Source organism: Talpa occidentalis, unplaced genomic scaffold, assembly GCF_014898055.3.
Source record: "Talpa occidentalis isolate TD23 unplaced genomic scaffold, MPIMG_talOcc4v2.1 talOcc4.10, whole genome shotgun sequence".
Classification (NCBI taxonomy): domain Eukaryota; kingdom Metazoa; phylum Chordata; class Mammalia; order Eulipotyphla; family Talpidae; genus Talpa; species Talpa occidentalis.
Window position 1 is genome coordinate 55993304 of NW_023600993.1, and position 21632 is coordinate 56014935.

General features: G+C 41.4%; 1 protein-coding gene across 3 annotated transcripts in view; it reads left to right on the forward strand.

The window, feature by feature from the left end:
• ADCY1 (adenylate cyclase 1) overlaps positions 1-21632 on the forward strand; it is a 165566-nt gene that overhangs the window by 89874 nt on the left and 54060 nt on the right. For all 3 annotated transcript variants that reach the window (XM_037493224.2, XM_054695670.1, XM_054695677.1), the window contains 3 exons: positions 13624-13818; positions 14020-14117; positions 15086-15170. In XM_037493224.2, the coding sequence (XP_037349121.1) occupies positions 13624-13818; positions 14020-14117; positions 15086-15170 (378 nt within the window). The remainder of the gene's footprint in view (positions 1-13623; positions 13819-14019; positions 14118-15085; positions 15171-21632) is intronic.

Below are 21632 nucleotides of genomic sequence, written 5' to 3' on the forward strand. Positions count from 1 at the left end.
TGGAGGCTGATGCAAATCCCAATCATTTTATTAAAAAAAATTTTTTTAGTGAAATTTTATTGACTTAGCACTGGTTTATAATAGGTTGTAAGTTTCATAAATACAACTTCCCACCTCAATATCTGTATGTGTACCTCAACATACCCACCACTGAAGTTGTAGTGCTATTCACAGTATCAAGGTGACGCCTTTTACTCATTCCTCCCACCACCCCATCTACCTCCCCTCTGCAACCACCATGTTTTTATCAGAAACTAAGAGTTATATTGTTGTGTTTTGTTAGCTCATTTCCTTGATTTATTTTTATTCCTCATATGAGTGAAACTTTCTGACTTCAGCTTTGTACAATCCCTCAAATTCCTTGTTATAAAAAAGTAACATTTCATCTTTTTTTAATGGCTGAGTAGTATTCCATTGAGTATCTCTCTTCTGCCCCCAACCTCAATTTTTTAATCCAGTTATACACCAATGAGCATTTAGGTTGTTTCCATGTCTTTGCTATTATAAATAATGCTGCTGTGAATGTAGGGGTACATATATGTTTTTGAATTAATGTTTTCATATTCTTTGGATAAATACCTAGGAGTGGTATTGCTGAACCATGTAGTATTTTTACTTTCAATTTTTTCTTCATACTCTTTTTTATAGAAGTTGCATCAATTTTTAGTCCCATCCACAGTATATAAGAGTCCTTTTCCTTCACACCTTTGCTAACACTTGTTCTTTCCAGTCTTTTGGATACAGGCCATTCTCACAGGTATGAGGTGATATTTTGTGGTTTTAGTTTGCATTCACCTAATAATAAGTGATGGGGAGCATTTTGTTATGTGCTCAATAGCTAAAGCAATTTTGAAAAAAGAGAAGACATGGAAATATCATGGTCCTTGACTTCAGACTACACTACAAAGCAATAATAATCAAAAAAGTGTGGTATTTCAGCAAAAGCACATGCACTGACCAGTGGAATAGAATTGAGAACCCAGAAATAAGCCCACACATATATGAACAGTGAATTTATGACAAGAGCTAATACCACACAATAGAGAAATGAAAGTCTCTACAACAAATAATGTTGGGAAACCTGGACAGCCACTTACCCAAAAAATAAATAAATAAATAAATAAATAAATAAATAAATAAACTAGATCGTTTAACTCCATACACAAAAATGAATTAAAAATGAATTTAAAACTTGGATATAAGAGATGAAACCATAAAACCCTTCCAGAGGAGACTCTCGTATGCATGGCTCTGATGGCAGACCCCTGTCCCTGGGGAGGAGTGAGGCAACTGAGCACACAGACTCGTGCAGAGATTAGAAGGGAGGCAGCTCATTCAGTGACTGCCTCGTTGCTGAGTCTGGGACCCCAGGCCTGATAAGGGATGACCCTGGAAGGTGTCAGCTGCTCCTCCCTTTTGGCCACTCTCAGCCTAGTCTACCACTCCCTGTTTCAGGGGGACAAATTCTCTGGGAAAAACTTAAACAATGGCTTCTTTGTGGAAAAGTATAGAGAAGAGTCACCAGTTCTCAGGGTGATGAGTGGTTCCTAGAAAGTTATTTGTGAAGTGGTTTCATCAAGTGGAACCTAATGGGGTCTGGGGGTCCCTTCAGCACTTGAGGGTTGATGACAGATTGGGCAGATTGGGATTAGAGGTGCTGACTAACCATAACTTCCCAAGTGCCACTTGAGAGATGTGCGTTCTCCAGGGCCTACCAGTCAGCAGTGGGTTTTATAGCCTATATGAAGAAAGAACCAAGAATGACAGCTTGAACAAGAGAGGTCAGTTCAGACACAGGGCAGGTCAGGGCTGCTATGGAAACTTCACAATTATCTTGGTCTGACCCCTTCTGTTTCACTATGGCTTGCATAGTTTGTTGCCTCATAACCCAAAATAAATACTGGGACTCCAGACATTGTGTCCACTTTCTAACCAGCAGAAAGAAGACAGGGCAGGCAAGAGGTACACTCCCTCTCCTTGAGGATGTTCCCTTGCATGCCCAAAGGCACATCTGTTTATGGCTCATTGATCAGAACTCAGGCACGTGATGACACTGAGATGTGAGGGGATAGGGACTAAGACCACTGCATTTATAGAACTGGATTCCTTGAGGCAAGGGGTTGGTAGGGGAGCCTGCCAGTTGTCTCTGCTCCATAGTCGCCTCTGAGGCCCTAGCGTTGGTTGGTTCATGGAAATGTCCTAGTGCTTTCCTGTGTTTGGAGACCAGCTGAAATGAGGGACTTGGGGTCCAAGGAATGGCACCCAGACATGTGAGGAAAGGGGAGGGGACTGAACATCCACTGAAGGAAAGCAAGGTGAGCCTGAGAAGTCAGAGACAGGGGAAGAGGCATGAAGACCAGGCTTCCCTACCCACTCCTTTGCCTAGCATAAGGCCTGGCTGCTTCATATCCCCAGGCACATGCTCTACAGTGACCAGGGTGGCATTCACACTCCTGCAGTGGACCTGATGGAGCTGAGGGTCTTCTGTGACTCCCAGGAGCCCATTTTATGGCTTGTGAGGAAGTTCAAGGCATGTCTACCTAGCACAGGCCCTCAATGCTGGCCTCGGGCTCTTGGAGGCTGAAAGCACTCTCCCAAACTGTTGGTGCTGACTTTGGCTGTGTGACAGCGAGAGGTGGTGCTCCTGCTACCATGAAGACTGGTGATGGCCAATGCCAGGCTCACTGTGGGCTGGGCAGCCTCTGGATCTTTATAAGCACAGATGTCCTGATCCTCACGAGAATTCCCATTTCACAGAGGGGGAAGCGAGGCCAGAGGGCTGGCGGCTCACTCACTCACCTGGAAGCCCATCGTTGTCAGGTCCCTGCATTTAAACTACTGGCAGGATAACAAAGAGGCTCTGAAAGTGAAATTTCACATCAAAACAGCCAACAAGTTTTATCTTAATTTTTGTCCGTTATTGAATATACGTTGTTGCAAAGTAGAGCGAAGTGTGAAATGGGGGGAAACTGCTATTCCACCACTAAGAAGTGGCCACACTGAAGGAGCCACAGTGAAATGATCAGCAAAATGTCCTGAGGGAGGAGGTGAGTGGGGTCAATGCTGCAGAACAGAGACTGAGGTCCCCGAATGCCGAGGAGCAGGTCCACTCCAGAAGTCAGTACTGCCTACGTCTTTGTCTCTGCAGACCCTGGGCCAGTGGACAGATGAGATGCTCAGCACAAAATAAGCACAGACATCTGAAATTCAGTGATGGCGGTGCCTGCCTGTCTTTGCCTTCTCAGGGGCCCCTCACAGCAGGATAACCAACATGCTGTCTCACAGACACAGCATCAGGGTGGTTGTTTTTCTAACATTTACAAATGTGTTAGGTCCCAGGAGGAGGAGAATTCACAGGAGCACAGGGCACTAACACATTAACTGGAAGGCGGGTTTCACAGCTCACAGTTCTTGTTCCTGTGCGTAGACCTAGAGGAGGCAGGGCTGCCTGTGGAATCCCAAATGTGATCCCTTGCTGAAAAATGCACATTCACAGACATAGTGGTTTAGGGAAAAGTCTGGAGGGATGCACTTCAAAATCTCAATGATTTATTTCCAAGCAAAAATTGTGGGTGACTTAAGTTTTATTTACTTGTTTAATATGTATAGAGCTTTCTGGAGAACTGACAGCATTGAATGCACATGTGTGAGCTGTGGAATTAGGCATCCTGTGGGAGCAGACTCTGATCCCCCTCACCCAGTGTCACCAGGGTCACATCTTGTGTAACTGGCAGTGTATCCACACTAGGAGGTGGGCACTAAGTGTGGTGTGTGTGCAGTTCTGTGTCATTTCATCACGAGGCAGATTAGTGTAACCACCAGCTCTCTTTCGGATGCAGAACATTTCCATTCCCACCAAGGCCTCTCCCCCTTCCTGAGCACACTTCCTGTCTCCTCCCAACCATTCCTAATCCCTGGCTCCATCCTGGTAATTTTGTCACTTGAATGGACTCACACCATGTAGCGTTTTAAGTTGACCTTTCTTTATTCAATACTATGCTCTTGGGTCCTTCCAGGTTGTTGCCTGTGTTACCTCTTTCCTTTTCATAGCTGGCTAAAATTCCAGGGTTTGGATGGATCACTCACCTGTTGAAGGACATTTTGGTTGTTTACAATTTTTCCTACTACAAATAAAACTGCTATAAACATTCATGGACAGATTTTTGGGTGGACTTAAATGTTCATTTTCTGGGAGAGATACCTAGGTGAGCCATCTGGGCATTTGATGGATCATGTATTTCTTTTTTTCTTTTTTAAGGAAAATTCTTAACCACTTCCTGAGTAATTGTACCAGTTTCTCTGCATCCTCACCTGCACTTAGAGCAGTCACTTCTCAGAAAGAATTTTAGCTGTTCTAATAAGTTTGTTGTGATGCCCCATTGTGATTTTATTTTGCATTTCCTAATGGCTAATGTTTTCAGACATCTCTTCATTTTTATTTTCTCTTTCTCTTTATTTATTTTTATTTTTAAAGATCTATTTATTTATTGATACAAGCACTGGGTACAGTCAGAAGTGCGGGTGGGTGAGAGAATTCACCAGAGCCAGAGAGGGGAGCAGAACAGGCAGACTGATGAAGTACATTGCTGAGGGGAGCAGCGGGCATGGCAGGAGAGGTCTGCTTGCCATGTGGGACCCTCGCTGGTGGCCAGGGATAGAACCGGTGCTGCAGAGGCTGCAGGCAGCTTTGCAGCCCAGTGCTCAACCACTGAACCACCGGGGAGGCCCTCTCTTTATCTTTATTAAATGTCTCTTTATGTCTTTTGTTTTCTAATCTGATTACTTGATTTTTCATATTATTGTCTTTGAGGACCTCAAAAAATTCTTGATTAGTTTCTTGTGTGATGTATGTGGTTTGCAAATATTTTTTCCCAATCTTTAGCTTATATTTTCACTCTCTTAGCAGGGTCTTTCACAAAGCAAGTATTTTTTAATTTTGAAGATGTACAATTTATTAATTTTTTTAAAAAAATTATTTATTTATTTATGCAAGCACTGGGTACAGTCAGAAAGTGCGGGAGGTTGAGAAAATTCACCAGAGCCAGAGCAGAACAGACAGACTGACGGAAGTACACTGCTGAGGGGAGCAGCGGGCGCTGCAGGAGAGGTCTGCGTGCCATGCTGGACCCTCCCTGGCGTCCTGGGATCGAACCGGTGCTGCAGAGGCTGTGGGCAGCTTTGCAGCCCAGCGCTCAATCGCTGCGCCACCGGGGAGGCCCAATTTATTGATTTTTTAAAATGAGCTGTGTATTTTGTTCATGTTTAAAAACTCTTTACATAACCCAAATCTGAAAGATTTTCACATATTATTTTCTTCTAAGAGTTTTATACATTTGTGATTTATGGTTAAACATATTATGAGTTAATTTTTTAATAAAGTGTGAGGATATCATTCATTTTTTTTTTTTGTTTATCGATATTGCTCCAACACTATTTATTGAAAAAACCTTTTTTTTTATGTTTTTAATAATAAATTTTATTTTTATATTCCCCATACAATTGCAGCCCCCCCATTCTGACCCCAATCCCTCCCTTCCCACCCCCGTCCCCCTAAAAGTGTCTCTGGTTCGTAGTTTTTTGTTGATTTTGATTTTCACTTTCTTATAGTTATTCGTTTTCCTGGTCCCTTATTTAAGTTTTCTAGATTCCTGCTATGAGTGAGACCATCCGGTATTTTTCTTTTTCTTTTTGGCTTATTTCGCTGAGCATGATCCCTTCCAGTGCCATCCATGTTGCTGCAAATTGCATGTGTTTATCTTTTTTGAATGCTGAGTAATATTCCATGGTATATATGTACCACATCTTCTTGATCCAGTCATCTATTTTTGGGCATTTGGGTTGTTTCCAAAGCTTAGCTATTGTAAACAGTGCTGCTATAAACATAGGGGTGCAGGTGTTCTTTGGAATTGATGTTTCTGTGTCCTTTGGGTAAATACCTAGGAGTGGAATTGCTGGATCATATGGAAGCTCTATGTTTAGTAGGTCCAGAAATCTCCACACAGCTCTCCACAGTGGTTGGACCAGTTTGCACTCCCACCAACAGTGCAGAAGAGTTCCTTTTTCTCCACACCCTCGCCAACATTTGTTGTTGCTAGTTTTTTTAATATGTGCCATTCTCACTGGTGTAAGATGGTATCTCATAGTAGTTTTGATTTGCATTTCCCTGATTACAAGTGATGTTGAACATTTTTTCATATGCCTGTTGGCCATTTGCATTTCCTCTTCAGAGAAGTTTCTTTTTAGCTCTTCTGCCCATTTTTTGACTGGATTCTTTTCTTTGTTGTTGTTAAGTCTCATCAGCTCTTTGCAGATTTTTGTGATCAGTCCTTTATCATTAGTATTGGGTGCAAAAATGTTCTCCCAGTTGCTGGGGTTTCTCTTTGTTTTTGTTATTGTCTCTTTTGCTATGCAGAAGCTCTTTAATTTGATGTAGTCCCAGCTGTTTATCTTCGCCTTCACTATCACTGCTTTGGGTGATGTGTCTGTAAAGATGTCTTTGATGTGCAAATCACGTAGTGTTTCGCCTATATTTCCTTCTATATATTTTATGGTTTCAGGTCTTATGTCTAGTTCTTTAATCCATTTTGAGTTGATTTTTGTGTATGGTGTGAGGTAGTGGTCAAGCTTCATTCTTTTGCATGTAGCGACCCAGTTTTCCCAGCACCATTTATTGAACAAACTTTCTTTGCTCCAATGCATAGTCTTTGCTCCTTTGTCAAAGATTAGTTGACCATAAATCTGTGGGTTTATTTCTGGATTTTCTATTCGATTCCATTGGTCTGTATGTCTGTTCTTGTTCCAATACCATGCAGTTTTGATGATTATGGCTTTGTAGTAGAGTTTGAAGTCTGGGAGTGTGATGCCTCCATTCCCTTCTTTTTTTTTCAGGAGAGCTTTGGCTATTCGGGGTTTTTTGTGATTCTATATGAATTTCATCAATAATTGTTCTATTTCTTTGAAGAATGACATTGAAATTTTGATTGGAATAGCATTGAATCTGTATATTGCTTTTGGAAGGATGGCCATTTTAATAATGTTTATTCTTCCAATCCATGAGCAGGGGATGTCTTTCCATTTCTTTGTGTCTTCTTCTATTTCTTTTAACAGTGTTTTATAGTTTTCTTTGTATATGTCCTTTACCTCTTTTGTTAGATTTATTCCCAAATATTTGATTTTTTTTGTTTCAATAAAAAAAGGGATGGTTTTTTTGATTTCTTCTTCTTCAGATTTATTGTTTGTGTATAGGAAGGCTACTGACTTTTGCGTGTTGATTTTGTATCCTGCCACTTTACTGAACTGATTGATGAGTTGAATTAGTTTTTCTGTGGAGTTTTTGGGGTTCTCTATGTATATTATCATATCATCTGCAAATAGTGATAGTTTGACTTCTTCTTTTCCTATTTGGATTCCTTGGATGTCTTTCTCTTGTCTTATTGCTCTGGCTAGGACTTCCAGTATTATATTGAAAAGCAGTGGTGAGAGTGGACATCCTTGTCTTGTTCCAGATCTTAATGGAATTGCTTTCAGCTTTTCACCATTGAGAATGATACTGGCTGTTGGCTTGTCATAGATGGCCTTTATGATGTTGAGGTATGTTCCTTGTATCCCAAGAATTTCAAGGGCTTTTATCATGAATGGGTGTTGCACTTTGTCGAAAGCTTTCTCAGCATCTATTGATATTATCATATGGTTTTTATATTTCTTTTTGTTGATGTGTTGGATAACGTTGATTGATTTTCGGATGTTAAACCATCCTTGTGTCCCTGGAATGAATCCTACTTGGTCGTGGTGAATTATCTTATGGATGCATTGTTGGATTCTGATAGCTAAAATTTTATTGAGGATTTTTGCATCAGTGTTCATTAGGGAGATTGGCCTGTAGTTTTCCTTTTTTGTGTTGTCCTTGTTTGGTTTTGGTATTAGTGTAATGTTGGCTTCATAGAATGTGTTTGGTATTGTCCCTTCCTTCTCAATTTTTTGGAAGAGTTTGTGAAGGATAGGCACTAATTCGTCTCTGAATGTTTGGTAGAATTCATTTGTAAATCCATCAGGTCCTGGGCTTTTGTTTTTGGGGAGGTTTTTGATTACCATTTCAATTTCGCTGCTTGTAATTGGTCTGTTTAGGTGTTCTATTTCTTCTTTATCTAGCTTTGGGTGATTGTAGAGTTGTAGGAATTTGTCCATCTCCTCTAGATTGTTAAACTTGTTTCCATATAACTGTTCATAGTAGTTACTGATTATTCTTTTGATTTCTGCTGTGTCCGTTGTGATTTCTCCTCTTTCATTGATGATCCTGTTTATTTGTGCTTTCTCTTTTTTTCCTTTGTGAGCCTGGCTAGGGTTTGTCTATTTTATTGATTTTTTCAAAGAACCAGCTCTTGGTTTCATTGATCTTTTGGATTGTTTTTTTAGTTTCAATTTCATTTATTTCTGCTTTTGTTTTTATTATTTCTTTTCTTCTACTGGTTTTGGGGTTTTTTTGTTGTTCTTTTTCTAGATCTTTGAGCTTCGAGATTAGGTTGTTTCTTTGAGTTCTTTCTTGTTTCTTGATGTGAGCTTCTATTGCTATATATTTTCCTCTTATTACTGCTTTTGCTGCATCCCATACATTTAGGATATTGGTGTCCTCCTTGTCGTTCAATTCAAAAAATTTTTTAATTTCTTCTTTGATCTCCTCATTAGTCCAGTGGTCTTCCAGTAGTGTGGTTTTTAATCTCCATGAGGTAGGAAAGTTCCTTGCCTTCTTTTTATGGTTTATTTCTAGTTTGATGCCTTCATGGTCAGAAAAGATGGTTGATATGATTTCAATCTTGGTGTATCTGTTGATGTTTGTCTTGTGCCCCAGTATGTGATCGATCCTGGAGAATGATCCTTGTGCACTTGAGATAAATGTGTACTCCGTTTTTTTTGGGTTTAGTGTTCTATAGATGTCTGTTAAGCCCAAATGCTCTAGGTCCTTATTTGGAGCTTTAGTTTCTTTACTTATTTTTTGTCTTGTTGATCTATCCATTGTTGATAGTGGTGTGTTGAAGTCTCCCACTACGTATGTGTTTTCTCTGATGTCTGTTTTCAGAGAGGACAACAGTTGTCTGATATATTTTGGTGCTCTTTCGTTTGGTGAGTATATGTTAATGAGTGTTATTTCTTCTTGAAGTATTGTCCCCTTGATCATAATGTAGTGACCATTGGGGTCTCTTTTTATCTTTTTGAGTTTGAAATCTGTTTTATCTGATATAAGTATAGCTGTTCCTGCTTTCTTTTTTGGTCCATTTGCTTGTAGGATTGTTTTCCATCCTTTAACTTTGAGCCTATTTTTATCTTTTGTAGCTAAATGTGTTTCCTGGAGACAGCAAAAGGTTGGTTTTGTTTCTTAATCCAGGCTGCAACTCTGTGTCTTTTTATTGAAGAGTTTAGTCCATTTACATTTAGAGTTAATATTGATATGTTAGCATCTGTATTGCCATTGTGTTTGTCTTTCTTTGATTTTATTTATTTATTCTTTTAATAACTTTTTTTTTTTTTTGGCCTTCTTTCATTGTTATTCGTCCCTCTGAGGTTCTGGCTTTAGGACTCCTTGTAGTATTTTTTGGAGTGGGGGTTTAGTTGCAATGAAATTCCGGAGTTTCTGTTTGTCTGGGAGGTCCATATTCTTTCTTCAAAGAGAAAGGAGAGCTTTGCGGGATAGAGAATTCTTGGTTGCATCTGTTTTCTTGGAGTCTGTTGACTATGTCCCTCCATTCTCTCCTTGCCCGTAGTGTTTCTTCGGAGAAGTCTGATGTCAGCCTGATTGGCTTTCCTTTGAATGTTATCTGTTTCTTCCCTCTTGCCAGCTTCATTATTTTTTCCTTGTCCTGGATTCTTGGGAGCTTTACTATTATGTGTCTTGCTGTATTTTTCCTTTCGTCGTGGAAGTTTGGTGTTCTTCTTGCTTCTTGTATATCAATTTTCAGCTCCTTCTTCACATTTGGGAAGTTCTCTTCAATTATCTCTTTGAATATTTTCTCTGTTCCTACATCTCTCTCCTCTCCTTCTGGTATTCCTATAACTCTTATATTTCCTTTCCTCATGGAGTCAGATAGTTCCCGAAGTCTTTCTTCGTTTTTTCCTTCGTACTTCTCTTTCCTTTTCTGTTTTGTTCTTTTTATTTCTGTGTCTTCAAGATTACTTATTCGTTCTTCCATTTCATCTATTCTGCTTTCATTGCTTTTCCCAGAATTCTTTAGTTCTTCCATTAATTCTTTGATCTCCTGCATTTCTTTTACTTCCTCTTTAGGGACTCAATTTCATTCTTCTGACCATTGTTTTCCCTGTCTAGGGACTCAATTGCATTCTTCTGATCGTTGATTATTTTTCCCTTATCATTGTTTTCCTTTATGACTTCTGTCAGTTTTTTAATCACGGCAATTTTAAATCTCTTCTGGAAGGCTCAGAAGTTCTTCCAAGTTACTGTCGTTGCAATCTGGGGCTGCTTTTCTTTTGTGGTGTGCTTTTTCCCTGGGGAGTTGCTAGGTTGCGTGTGGTTCTTCTCCTCCCTACTGTCTGTTTTCTAATTTGCCGTATGCGTTGGGACACTGTGTAGTTGGGACTGGCCGGCATCTGGGTGAGCTTCTCTGCTCTCCTCTGGTTCCTCCAGGAGTCATCTGTCAGTTTCAAGCAGTCTTTACTGGAGAAAGGTCCCTGTTCTAAAATGCCGATGTGGGGACACACTCCCCTGTGCGCCTGGTCTGCCCCGGCGGTGGGTTCCTGCTCCCCTCTGGGCTTGGACTGCAGGCCAGAGGGGGTCTGGCGTGGGCGAACTTCCCCCGCTCACCTCTGGCTCCTGAGGAAGCCTTCTGCAGGTAGTCTTTACTGAAGAAATGTCCCTGTTCTAAGATGGTGATGTGGGACACACTCCCTGTGCATCCGGTCTCAGGCACACTCTTCTGCGCGCCTGGTCTGCCCCGGCTGTGGGTGCTCGCTCCCCCTGTGGGCTCAGACTACTGGTCGGAAGGGGCCCGGCGTGGGTTAACTCCCCAGCTGGCCACTGGCTCCTCTAGGCGCCTCTGCTGGCTTCAAGTCGCTAGGTGGCGCCAGAGATCTCTCCTGGAGCCCTTGGGAGCTGATTTTCCACCCCGTGGGACAGGGAATAGAGCGGGAATGGTAGGGTAAACCTCAACGGCTTTGGGGTGCTGTGTCTGCCTTGTGCCCCACCATCATGGGGAACCCACGCCCCTAGTTTCGTGCCCCGGGTGTCAGTTCCAAAGCCCTCAGTTCCAGGACTCAGGCTGTAGCCGAGTTCAGTGGCGCGGGAATGGCGCCTTTTGAATCCCGCTCCCGTGCCTGGGCGCCTGGGCCTGCTCACTCAGTGAGGGCCTCCGCGCGTCTCCCGCAAGCCTAGGTCGCAGGCGCAGGGACCTGGGCAGCTGCGATCTGGATCCGCGTTTGCTTTTCAACTGCACTGCTTTTCCGCGCGCGATCCCGATTCCGATCTGCACTTGGTTTTCCAGCGCGCTGCTGTTCCACGCAATCCTGACAGCGATCCGCGCTGTTTTTCCAGCGCGCTGCCTTTCCGCCCAAGCTTACCAGGAGGCCCGGGGCTGTGTGCTGGTGCTGGTCTCCTCCCCGGGGGCGGGGTCTCTCTTCAATGGCGCCCGGAGCCGTTCGCTCACCTCCGCGGCGGATCCTGCGGGGTTCTCCACAGCTCCCGTTCACGGGGTGTGGTGGCTGCAATAGTTCCTTTCCACTCACGGTCCCGCTTGCTGCGTCGTTTGTTCTTGTTGGCCGTTTTAGTTTGTTCTTTTCCTCCTCTCTGCCGGTCGGAGAGTGCCGCCTCTGTGGGTGGGGGAGGGGAGCAGGGTTCTGCGCTTCCCTCCCTTCTGGTCCTCTTTTATGGCCACTTTCTTCTTCGGGCAGTTTGCTGGCGTCACCTGTTTATCTTCCGTGTCCCGGTTCTCACTGGGACCTGCCGCTTTTCCTCCCTATTAACTTTTTTTAATGGGAGATCTTACTCGCAGCGTCTCCTCGCTGCCATGTTGCTCCGCCCCCCCTTTTTTTTTTTGATAAAGAATGAGCTATCCTAGTCTCATTACCTTTTCATTTAATATTTAGAATAATTTTGTCTACAAAAAAAATCTTTCTGGGATGTTGACTGGAAGTATGTTAAATCTTTGTGTGTCAAAATGGGGAACCTTGTCATCACTGAACCTTTTAATCCAAACCATGTTAAGTGTCTTTATTTATTGAGATCTTTGATTTCTTTAATCAGTGCTGTATAGTTGTGGGCATACAAGATTGATTTTTTTTTTTTTTTAGATTTATGTCTACTAGTCCATTTTCTTAGTGATTGTGGATAGTACTATATTTTAATTTTGGTCTTCACATCCTCTGCTACTATAAAGAAATGCCACTGGATTTTTAATGTTGATATCATGTCCTGTGATCTTTTAAAACACACTTGTTCATTCTAGGATTCTCCCCTTCCCTTTCTATGTAGATCATCATATCATCTGCAAATAGAGACAGCTTTCTTTCTGATTTGTTTACCTTTCATTTCATTTTCTTACTTTATTGTACTGGCTGGAAGTTCTAGTTAGTCCTGTGTGAATAAGAGTATATCTGCCTTCATCCAGAGCTGGCAGGGAAGCATTCAGTCTTTCAGCAGTGAGTGTGGAGTACATATTCTACAGATGCTGTTTATCCAGTTGGGGAAGTCCCCATGGTTTTCTCACCATTCTTTGCATGAATGGGTATTGAATTTTGTCCAATGCTTTTTCTGTATCAATTGATATGACCATGGGGTATGGTGGGTTACATTGAAATTGAAATATTTAACCAGTTTTGCAATCCTAAAAATGGTCATGTCATATATTTCTAGTTATATATTGCTGAATTCTGTTTGCTAATATTTTATGAAAGGTTTTTGCATTTGTATTCATGAGAGGTATTTCCTATAGTTTTCCTTTTTTTTTTTTTTTTTTGCTATCTTTAATTCTGATACCAGGATAATACTAACTTTGAAAAGTGTTGTCCCTCTTCTGTTTCCTGATAGAGAATGTGTAGAATTGGTGTTATTCTCTAAATGTCTGATAGAATTCTCAAGTGAAACTATTTGGAGAACACTTTCTCAGGAACTGTAAAGTTATGAATTCAAATTCTTTAGTTATTATAGGGCTATTCCCATTATCTTTCATTCTGGGTAAATTATAGTATGTGTGTCTCAAGGTCCATTGTAAACTTACTCTGCATTCTGAATTTGTTAGCGTCTTTTCTCTATTTTTCTTGGTCACTCTTGCTGTAGGTTTGCCAACTTTATTGGTATTTTCAAAGAACCAGTGTTTGTATCACTGTTCTGTGCTGGACACTGACCCACCCATGGCACATGTGGGGCCCTGCAGCCCTCCTCACAGTACTACCACATAGGTGCCATGGCACCCCATTACAGAAGGGGGACCTGCACAGCAGTGGCACTGTAACTGGCTTGGGGATCTCCCTACCAGCTGGTGGTGAACCTACAATTACATCTCAGATCCCCAAGTGCAGCCTAACTCTGCAGAGGGCAGTGACGCAGAGTGGAGGGAGCATGAGTTCTTTTCTTCAGTAAATGGAGAATTTGATTATCTCCCTTTCTTTTCACAATGGCTGCAGCGGAGGGCATTGAGAACAACTTCAGAGAAACTCAGAAACCGCTCATCTTTCTCTACGAATGTTGTCTATACCACCCCGGGCACACGTGTTAACAGGTACATTGGCCGCCTCCTGGAAGCCCGCCAGACAGAGCTGGAGATGGCTGACCTGAACTTCTTCACTCTGAAGTATAAGCAAGCCGAGCGAGAGCGAAAGGTAGGTCATCCGTCTCAGTGACCAGAGATGCCGGGCCCCAGATGCAGCTACACTTGCTGGCCCTTCTCCTGGTCTGTGTGGGCATGGGCACTGTCCTTCTCCACCCATAATGGTTCTGAGCATCCTCGGTATCCCTGGGAAGACAGAGTCTGCATGTCTCCTGGAAGCTGGGCCACTGATGGTCAATTCTGTATCCCATAGTACCACCAGCTTCAGGACGAGTATTTCACCAGTGCCGTCGTGCTTGCCCTCATTCTGGCTGCCTTATTTGGCCTTGTCTACCTTCTCATAATCCCACAGTAAGTGTTGTCCTGTGTCCTGCCATAAGATGAAGTTATTGGGAATTTCTTTATATTCAAGTTTGACTCCCAAGGTTAGTCTCCTGTCATGCCCAGTGTTTGGGGATGCATGAGCCACGTACCACTTCTCCATTTATTCAAGTAACTAGTTGAGCAAGCCTTTATGCCAAGTTGTATGGGACTGGTACTCTTGATTTTCAATTTTTAATTTACTTACTTCTAAGACACTTGTATTATCCATGTCTTTGACCACGCACCAAAGACGTCATGATAGTTTCTGAGGGAAAAAACCTACAGCACACCTAATGGATACTTGGTTTCTAGGTGCATGGCATTTTTCAGAAATATTAAAATGAGGAAAAGTGACCCTTGAAAAGGAAGAAAACTGTGATTTTAATTTGGCAGGTTTTTTTTTTAATCAAAGAAGACCCCAGAAAACCTTCACTCTGTACCCCCCACCCTGCCAACATCCTTTCTTAATAAATTTCCTTATTGGAGTAATTCTCCTGAGAGATTCAAGAAAAACACATAGAAACTGTCCTGTTCCCCCTCCCCCCCACCCCCCACCCCAGACAATGTGAGCACACGGTGAGGGTCACTGCCTTGATGGACCTATATGGGATCAAACCTTTTCTAGGGAACCCCTTCCCAGACAAAGTACAGTAAAAGAGCAGAGTCCAGTGGCCACGTCGGTGCAACTTTAGTGCTTCTTGAGGAAGGCACCTCTAGGAAGTTCTCAGGACTGGGGATCCTGCAAGCTACAGGGGTAGAACTTGGGAGTGGACACGGGAAGAGAACCAGCTTAGGCAAGACCCCGGAGACTTGATGCTTCTTCCTGAGGTTCTGCTTCTTCCTGAGGGCTGGGTGACATGCTGGGTAGAGTGTGGGATGTGGGTTGATTCCCAGGCACCTTTAGGGCACGCTTCACCTTGCCCAGCTCACAGTAACTGTATGTCTTCTATATCTAGGAGTCTGGCCCTCCTGCTTCTGTTGGTGTTCTGCATCTGTTTCCTGGTGACCTGTGTTCTGTACCTGCACATCACCCGGGTCCAGGTATGTACATGTACCTGTGTTTCACCTAATTCAGGAATACTCATGAGTGTATCCTATACCTGCATATCTAGAGAAGTGCATGTGTGTATGTGTTGTATACCTACACAACATGTGGGTTGGTATGTGCATGGCTGCTGCCTATTCTCCTAGCATGGCTAGTCAGGAAATGGAGGCATTTTGCCCCCATGCTCTCCTGGAAGGTAGAACATGTTGTCTTCATAGTAGGAATGCATTTGAGCACCTCGTGTGCTAGGCACTGTTGGGAGTTCTGGGAGCCTGCCCAAGGATACAAGGAGTTGTGACTGAGAGTGATTAAATAAATGAACAGGAGATGTGATGCTTTTCTCCCAGTGTGGAGCTTCCCTCAGGTCAGGAGAGTATTGGTAGGTTGTGTGTTTGTGTCATGGATTGGGGAGTCCACACTAGCAAGGATTGTGTTCTGACTTGCTGGTCTACATGTTTGGGGCCACAGGGTGAGCTTGGCAGCCCTGCACATCATGATCAGGGGGAAGACTCAGTTTTTCCCAGTCCTACATTTCTTTCTCACATCCCAACCTTTGTCTCCAAATGTTTCTTTCCCTTCTATCTCCACTGTCATGACTGGCAGACCCAGTGTTAATTTTACTTGTTCTTGAAAACAGCCACTCTTAGAAAGGTTAAATCTAGTTTTATTTGTTAACTTTACATCAGTAACTTTTTGACTTTTTAAAATAGAAATGCTATGCATTCAGACTGCATTTCTAGCTCTTTGATTTTCACGTGTCGAGTGGCATTTAGTGTGGTAAATTTTGAAATTTCCAACTTCAAATGAGATTACTGTATTCACATAATTTCAAATGAAGGTATGACAAATGGATGCTAATTTCTAAAGCCCATCATAGTTATCCCTAGTGTTGGGAATCCGTGTGCCCAGTGGGGACAGATAGCACGAGACATGCAGAAACATGAACTGGGAAAAAATAGCAAATACTGAGACCTCATCAGTGTACCTAGCATGGGGCTGTCCCAGGATGGATTTTTTTCACTTGTAAGATTTCCATAAAGTTGACCAAAGAGGGCAGGGTGGCTGGTTACCTGCTTTCCTATATCAGAGAAATCAAGGCTCAGGAAGGCTAAGTGACTTTCGCACATGACTGTAAAGCAAAATCTGACCCAGACCTTCCGTTTCTAGAGATAGTATTCCAAATGAAAACACATGATTTCACCAAATACATATGTCCTCAGAATTCAGGAAATGGGTGCTGCCTGCCTGGAATCAGTTTCCTTTGCTGAAAATGCTAGAGATAGACCTGTTGGTGACATTAAACACAAGGTAGCCCAGATTTTGACATAGCACCTCCCGTGCACTGATATGGCCTACTCCTGCAGGGTTTGTCCAGCTGCACTAACCCCTTTCTGAAAGTTCACCCTCCCCTTCTCATGAGCCTGAACATTTTTCTAAGTTTGTGATTTTGAAGTGAAAGGCTTTTTAGAGAGCTGCAGTTGGTCCATCTAATGCTATTGATTTTAGAGGATAGGAAGCACAAATAGGAGAGGGAGGAACTCCAAAGGCTGTCCATGGGGCAGGATAGATAGCTTAAGAGTCTGAGGCAAGAGATTGAAAAAAGACAAAATTGGCCAGCTTGATGCCAAGACCCAGGGCTACTGGCCATGAGCATTTCTGTGCAGGAACCAGAACTGAACCAGATTAGGTCAGTTGAAAGAGTGGTCAGCAATGTGTTGAACTGGCCGCTGGGCCTTTACAGATTCATGGTGCACTCACTCTGAGACTTCATCCCTCTGTTATTCATAAGAAAATTTCAGACCTTCTAGGAGAAAAGGAACTTTTGTTTAAGGATCAAAGCAAAGAGCTGAGCCATGTACCTATGAGGAACTTGGCTAGAACTCATGTGTTTAGACCATTAGAAAAAGGTTTTCAACTCCCTAGTCCTCAGATGTGGGTACTGTGATGCTCAGATACTGGCCCCAGTGAACCTAGAGGTGAGCTGCAGGGCTGCTCTCATTCCTGCCCTAGCCCCTGCCCAGACCCAGATGCTGCAATGCCTGGATCCTGGACCCAAGTAGACTTGGAGTGAATTTCTAGCACCACACCAAACCCCACAAGCACCAACTGCCATGCCCACCAACTGGTAAACACCCTAAACAGCGGAAAAGGAGGACCCACACACAACAAAGTTTCCTACTACAGAACAAACTGAAAGTAAATGATGGGAGAGAAACAGAAATGCAAATGGCCAAGCAAGTCCTCAGGGGAACAGTAGATCATGGAGAGAGAAAACAAATATCCAGGACCAACTCACAAAGACATGGAAGAGCTTTTATTCCTATCAGATGCAGAAGTAAAAACTGCCATATTATTAGAAAATCAAAGAATTGGAGCAATACAAAGAAAACTCTGTTTTTCATAGCATTCATTTCTTTTTTGAGTTTTCCTGCATATCTCTAAACTGTCTGAGTTATGATCAAATTTGAACCTCTAAGTAAGAAAATAGTAGAAATTCAAAAAAGTGGAAAGGTAAGTGGAGGAGATGAAACATTCTTAGAAAGTCAAAGAAGTAGACTAAACTAATGCAAAAATAAATAAGTAAGATCAAAGAGTCAAATGGGGAAAAAATCAAAATAGAAAAAAGAGAGATACAAAGCTAAAAAAATGAAGAAAGACTTGGAGAATTATCTGATGCCATGGGTATCTCAGAAAGAGAGAGATAAGGGAACTGGAAAATTATTTTAAAAAATAATGGAAGAAGGGCCTCCCGGTGGTGCAGCGGTTGAGCGCTGGGCTGCAAAGCTGCCTGCAGCCTCTGCAGCGCCTGTTCAATCCCTGGCCAACGGGTGAGGGTCCCACATGGCGCACAGACCTCTCCTGCTGCCCGCTGCTCCCCTCAGCAGTGTATTATTTCTTAGTCAGTCTGCCTGTTCTGTTCCCCGCTCCGGCTCTGGTGAATTCTCTCACCCTCCCGCACTTCTGACTGTATGTACCCAGTGCTTGTATAAATAAATAAATCAATCTTAAAAAAAAAAAATAATGGAAGAAAACTTCACAAACTTGGAGAGGGAACTGAACATAAAAACACAGGAAGCTAACAGAACACCAGGTTACCTAACACCTAAGCAAAAAAAAAAAAAAAAAAAGACCTACAGTAAGAGATGTAGTAGATATAGGGGTCTTCCCTGGTGGCTCAAGGGTTAAGATGCAACCTATGAAGCAATCTGAAGCCACTGCAGCACAAATTCGATCCCCAGTCAGGAAGCAACCCACATGGTGCAGCAGACCTCTCCTGACTCGCCCGCTGCTCCCTCAGCAGTGTATTCCATTGAGCTGCCTGTTCTGTTCCCCACTCTGTCTCTGGTGAATCCTCTTACCCCCCCCCAACCCCCTCTGGCCTGTACCCAGTTCTTGTATGCATGAATAAATAAATCTTTTTAAAAAGATATATAGTAGATATAGTAGTAAAACTTCTGAGACCATGACAAAGAAAAATAATGAAATTGATAAAAAGGAAGAAACAAATGACCTATAAAGGAATCTTGACTAGGCTAACATCAGGCTTCTCTGAAGAAACACTATGGGCAAGAAGATATTAGAATGAGTAATTCAAATACTTCAAGATAAAAATTGCTAACCAAGAATACTCTATCCTGCAAAACTCTTCTTCACATATGTGAGAGAAACAAAGACCTTCTCAGACAAACAGAATCTCAGGGAGTTTTTAACCACTAAATGCCCCTCTCCAAGGAATATTGAGTGAAGCCTTAGTAATTAAACTAAAGAGAGGAATAAACACTCAAAAAAGCTGAACAAGCAATTAAATAGAATCACAAAATTAAGGATGAAATGGCAGCAGCAAACTTTCATATGTCAGTAATCACCCCAAATGTAAATGTACTATAAACTCATCAATAAAAAGACACAGAGTTATGAGTTGGATCAGGAAACAGAATCCAACCTTCTGCTGCCTCCAGGAAGCACACCTAAGTTCCAAGGATAAACATACACTTACTTAAGGATGGAAAACAATTATGTAAGCAAATGACACCAAAGGAAGGCATGGACAGCCATACTTAATGTCAGATAAAATGCACTTCCATGTTAAAAAGGTAACCAGAGACAAGGATGGACACTATACAATGATTAAGGGAACAATATAGCAGGAAGAGATAATACTCATCAATATATACTTACTAATGAAGGAACATCAAAATACATCAGACTATTACTATTAAATCTGAAAATAGACATTAGAGAAAACAACTCAACTACAAAATAAAATAATGAAGTACTCTAATGCATTGATTATACAACCCACTACTGAAAGGCCACTGGGTTAATGAGGAAATCAAAGAAGAAATCAAAAAGTATTATTTCTCTTAAGAGAAATAATAATGAGGGCACAAACTTTCAGAATGATGGGAACAGCAAAAACAGTATTAAGAGGGAAGTATGTAGCAATACAGGCCCACATCAAGAAAGGAAGAGCCCAAATCAACAACCTTGCCTCTCATCTCAAGGAACTTGAAAAGATTTAAAAACCTAAAATTCAGCAGAAGGAGGAAGAAATCTATTTCTGTAAATGAAATGGAAATTGAAAAGATAGTCCAACAGATCAGTAAAACCGAAAGCTGATTCTTTGAAAAAATGAATAAATAGACCAGCTTATTAGAAAAAGAGGAGAGTAAAAAAATCAAATGAAAGAGAAAGAAAATTACAACAGACTGCAGAATTCAAAGGATAATCAGATTATTATGAACATTTATATGGAAACAAGTTTGACAACCTAGACAAGATGGAAGCATTCTTAACATTATACAGTCATCCATGATGGAGTTATAAAAGAAAAAAGCCCTGAACAGATGAATCACAAACAGGAGGAAATTGAACAGAAATCAAGACTTTACCAAAAAAACAGAAGTCCAGGACCAAATGCTTCACAAGCAATTTCTACCACACTTTCAAAGATGAACTAACACCTATTCTGCTTGAACTCTCAACAAATTAAGCAGGAATACTTCCAAATACATATAATGAGGCCAACATTGTGCTGATTCAAACACACAATGACAGCAAACCATTTGCCCAAGTGATCACAGAGGCAACAATCCTTAATAAAAATTTAGCAAACTAAATCCAACAATGCATAAAAGGATTATACATCATAACCATGTAACATATATACCAGGAACACACGATGTTTCAACATCGACAGTCAATCAGTGTAACTCACACATCAACAAAAAGGAAAGTAAAAACCACTGTGATCATAGCAATAGATGTTGAGAAAAGCAGTTGTAAGATTCAGAATCCATTAATAATGAAAACTCTTGAAAAACTGGGTGTAAGTGGAACATATCTTAACATATAAAGGCCATATATGACAAACGCTCAGCTTGTATCATTCTCAATGGTGAAAACTGAAAGCTTTTCCACTAAAAATTTGGTATAAGACAAGGATGTCCACTCTCTCTACTGCTATTCAAATAGTATTAGAAGTCCTAGCTGGAGAAGTTAGGCAAGATAAGCTATAAAAAGAATCAAATGATAAATAATAAAGCTATTATTTGTAGATGATATGATAAAATACATAGAGAATCCCAAAGACTCTAATGAAAAAATAAGCAAATAAGCAAAGTTGCAGGGTCGGTATACCACTCTCTCACACCACAGTAAAATCTACTCAAAATAGATAAAAGACTTGGATGTAAGGTCCGAAATCATAAAATATAGAGAAGAAAACATAGGGAAACCACTCCATGACCAAAACTTCAGAGCAAATGAAACACAACAGAAATCATTGCCTTTTATATTCAAACAACCAGCAGGAAGAAAAGAGAAATTAAGAAAACATTCCTTTACAATGTCACAACAGAAAAATAGATACCTGGAGGATAATCTTAACAGAGGAAGTGAAAACTTGTACAAGGAAAACTGTAAAGCATAGTGAAATGAAAGCAAGAAGACACAAAGGGATAGAACTATATTCCTGTTCATGGATAGGAAAAAATCAACATTGTCAAAATGGCCATCCTACCTAAAGCAGTATACAGATTCAATGCAATCCCTATCAAAGTTTAAATGGCACTTTTCAAAGAAATACAATAAACTTTACTGAAATGCATATGGAACCACAGATGTCCAGAACAGCCAAAGCAATCCTGACAATAAAGAGGGAGACTGATGGCCTCACACTTCAGGCTTCAAAATATGCACAAAGCCATAATAATTAAAAATCATGGTACTGGAACAAAAACAGACACATAGACCAATGGAATAGAAAAAAATCACACATTTGTGGACAACTAATCTACAACAAATGATCAAAATATATATACTGGAACAAGGAAGCCTCTTCATAATGGTGTTGGAAATATTGAACTCCCACATGTGAAAGAATGAAACCTAGACCTATCTTCACTATCTCACACCATACAGTAAAATCAACTCAAAGTAGATAAAAGACTTGGATG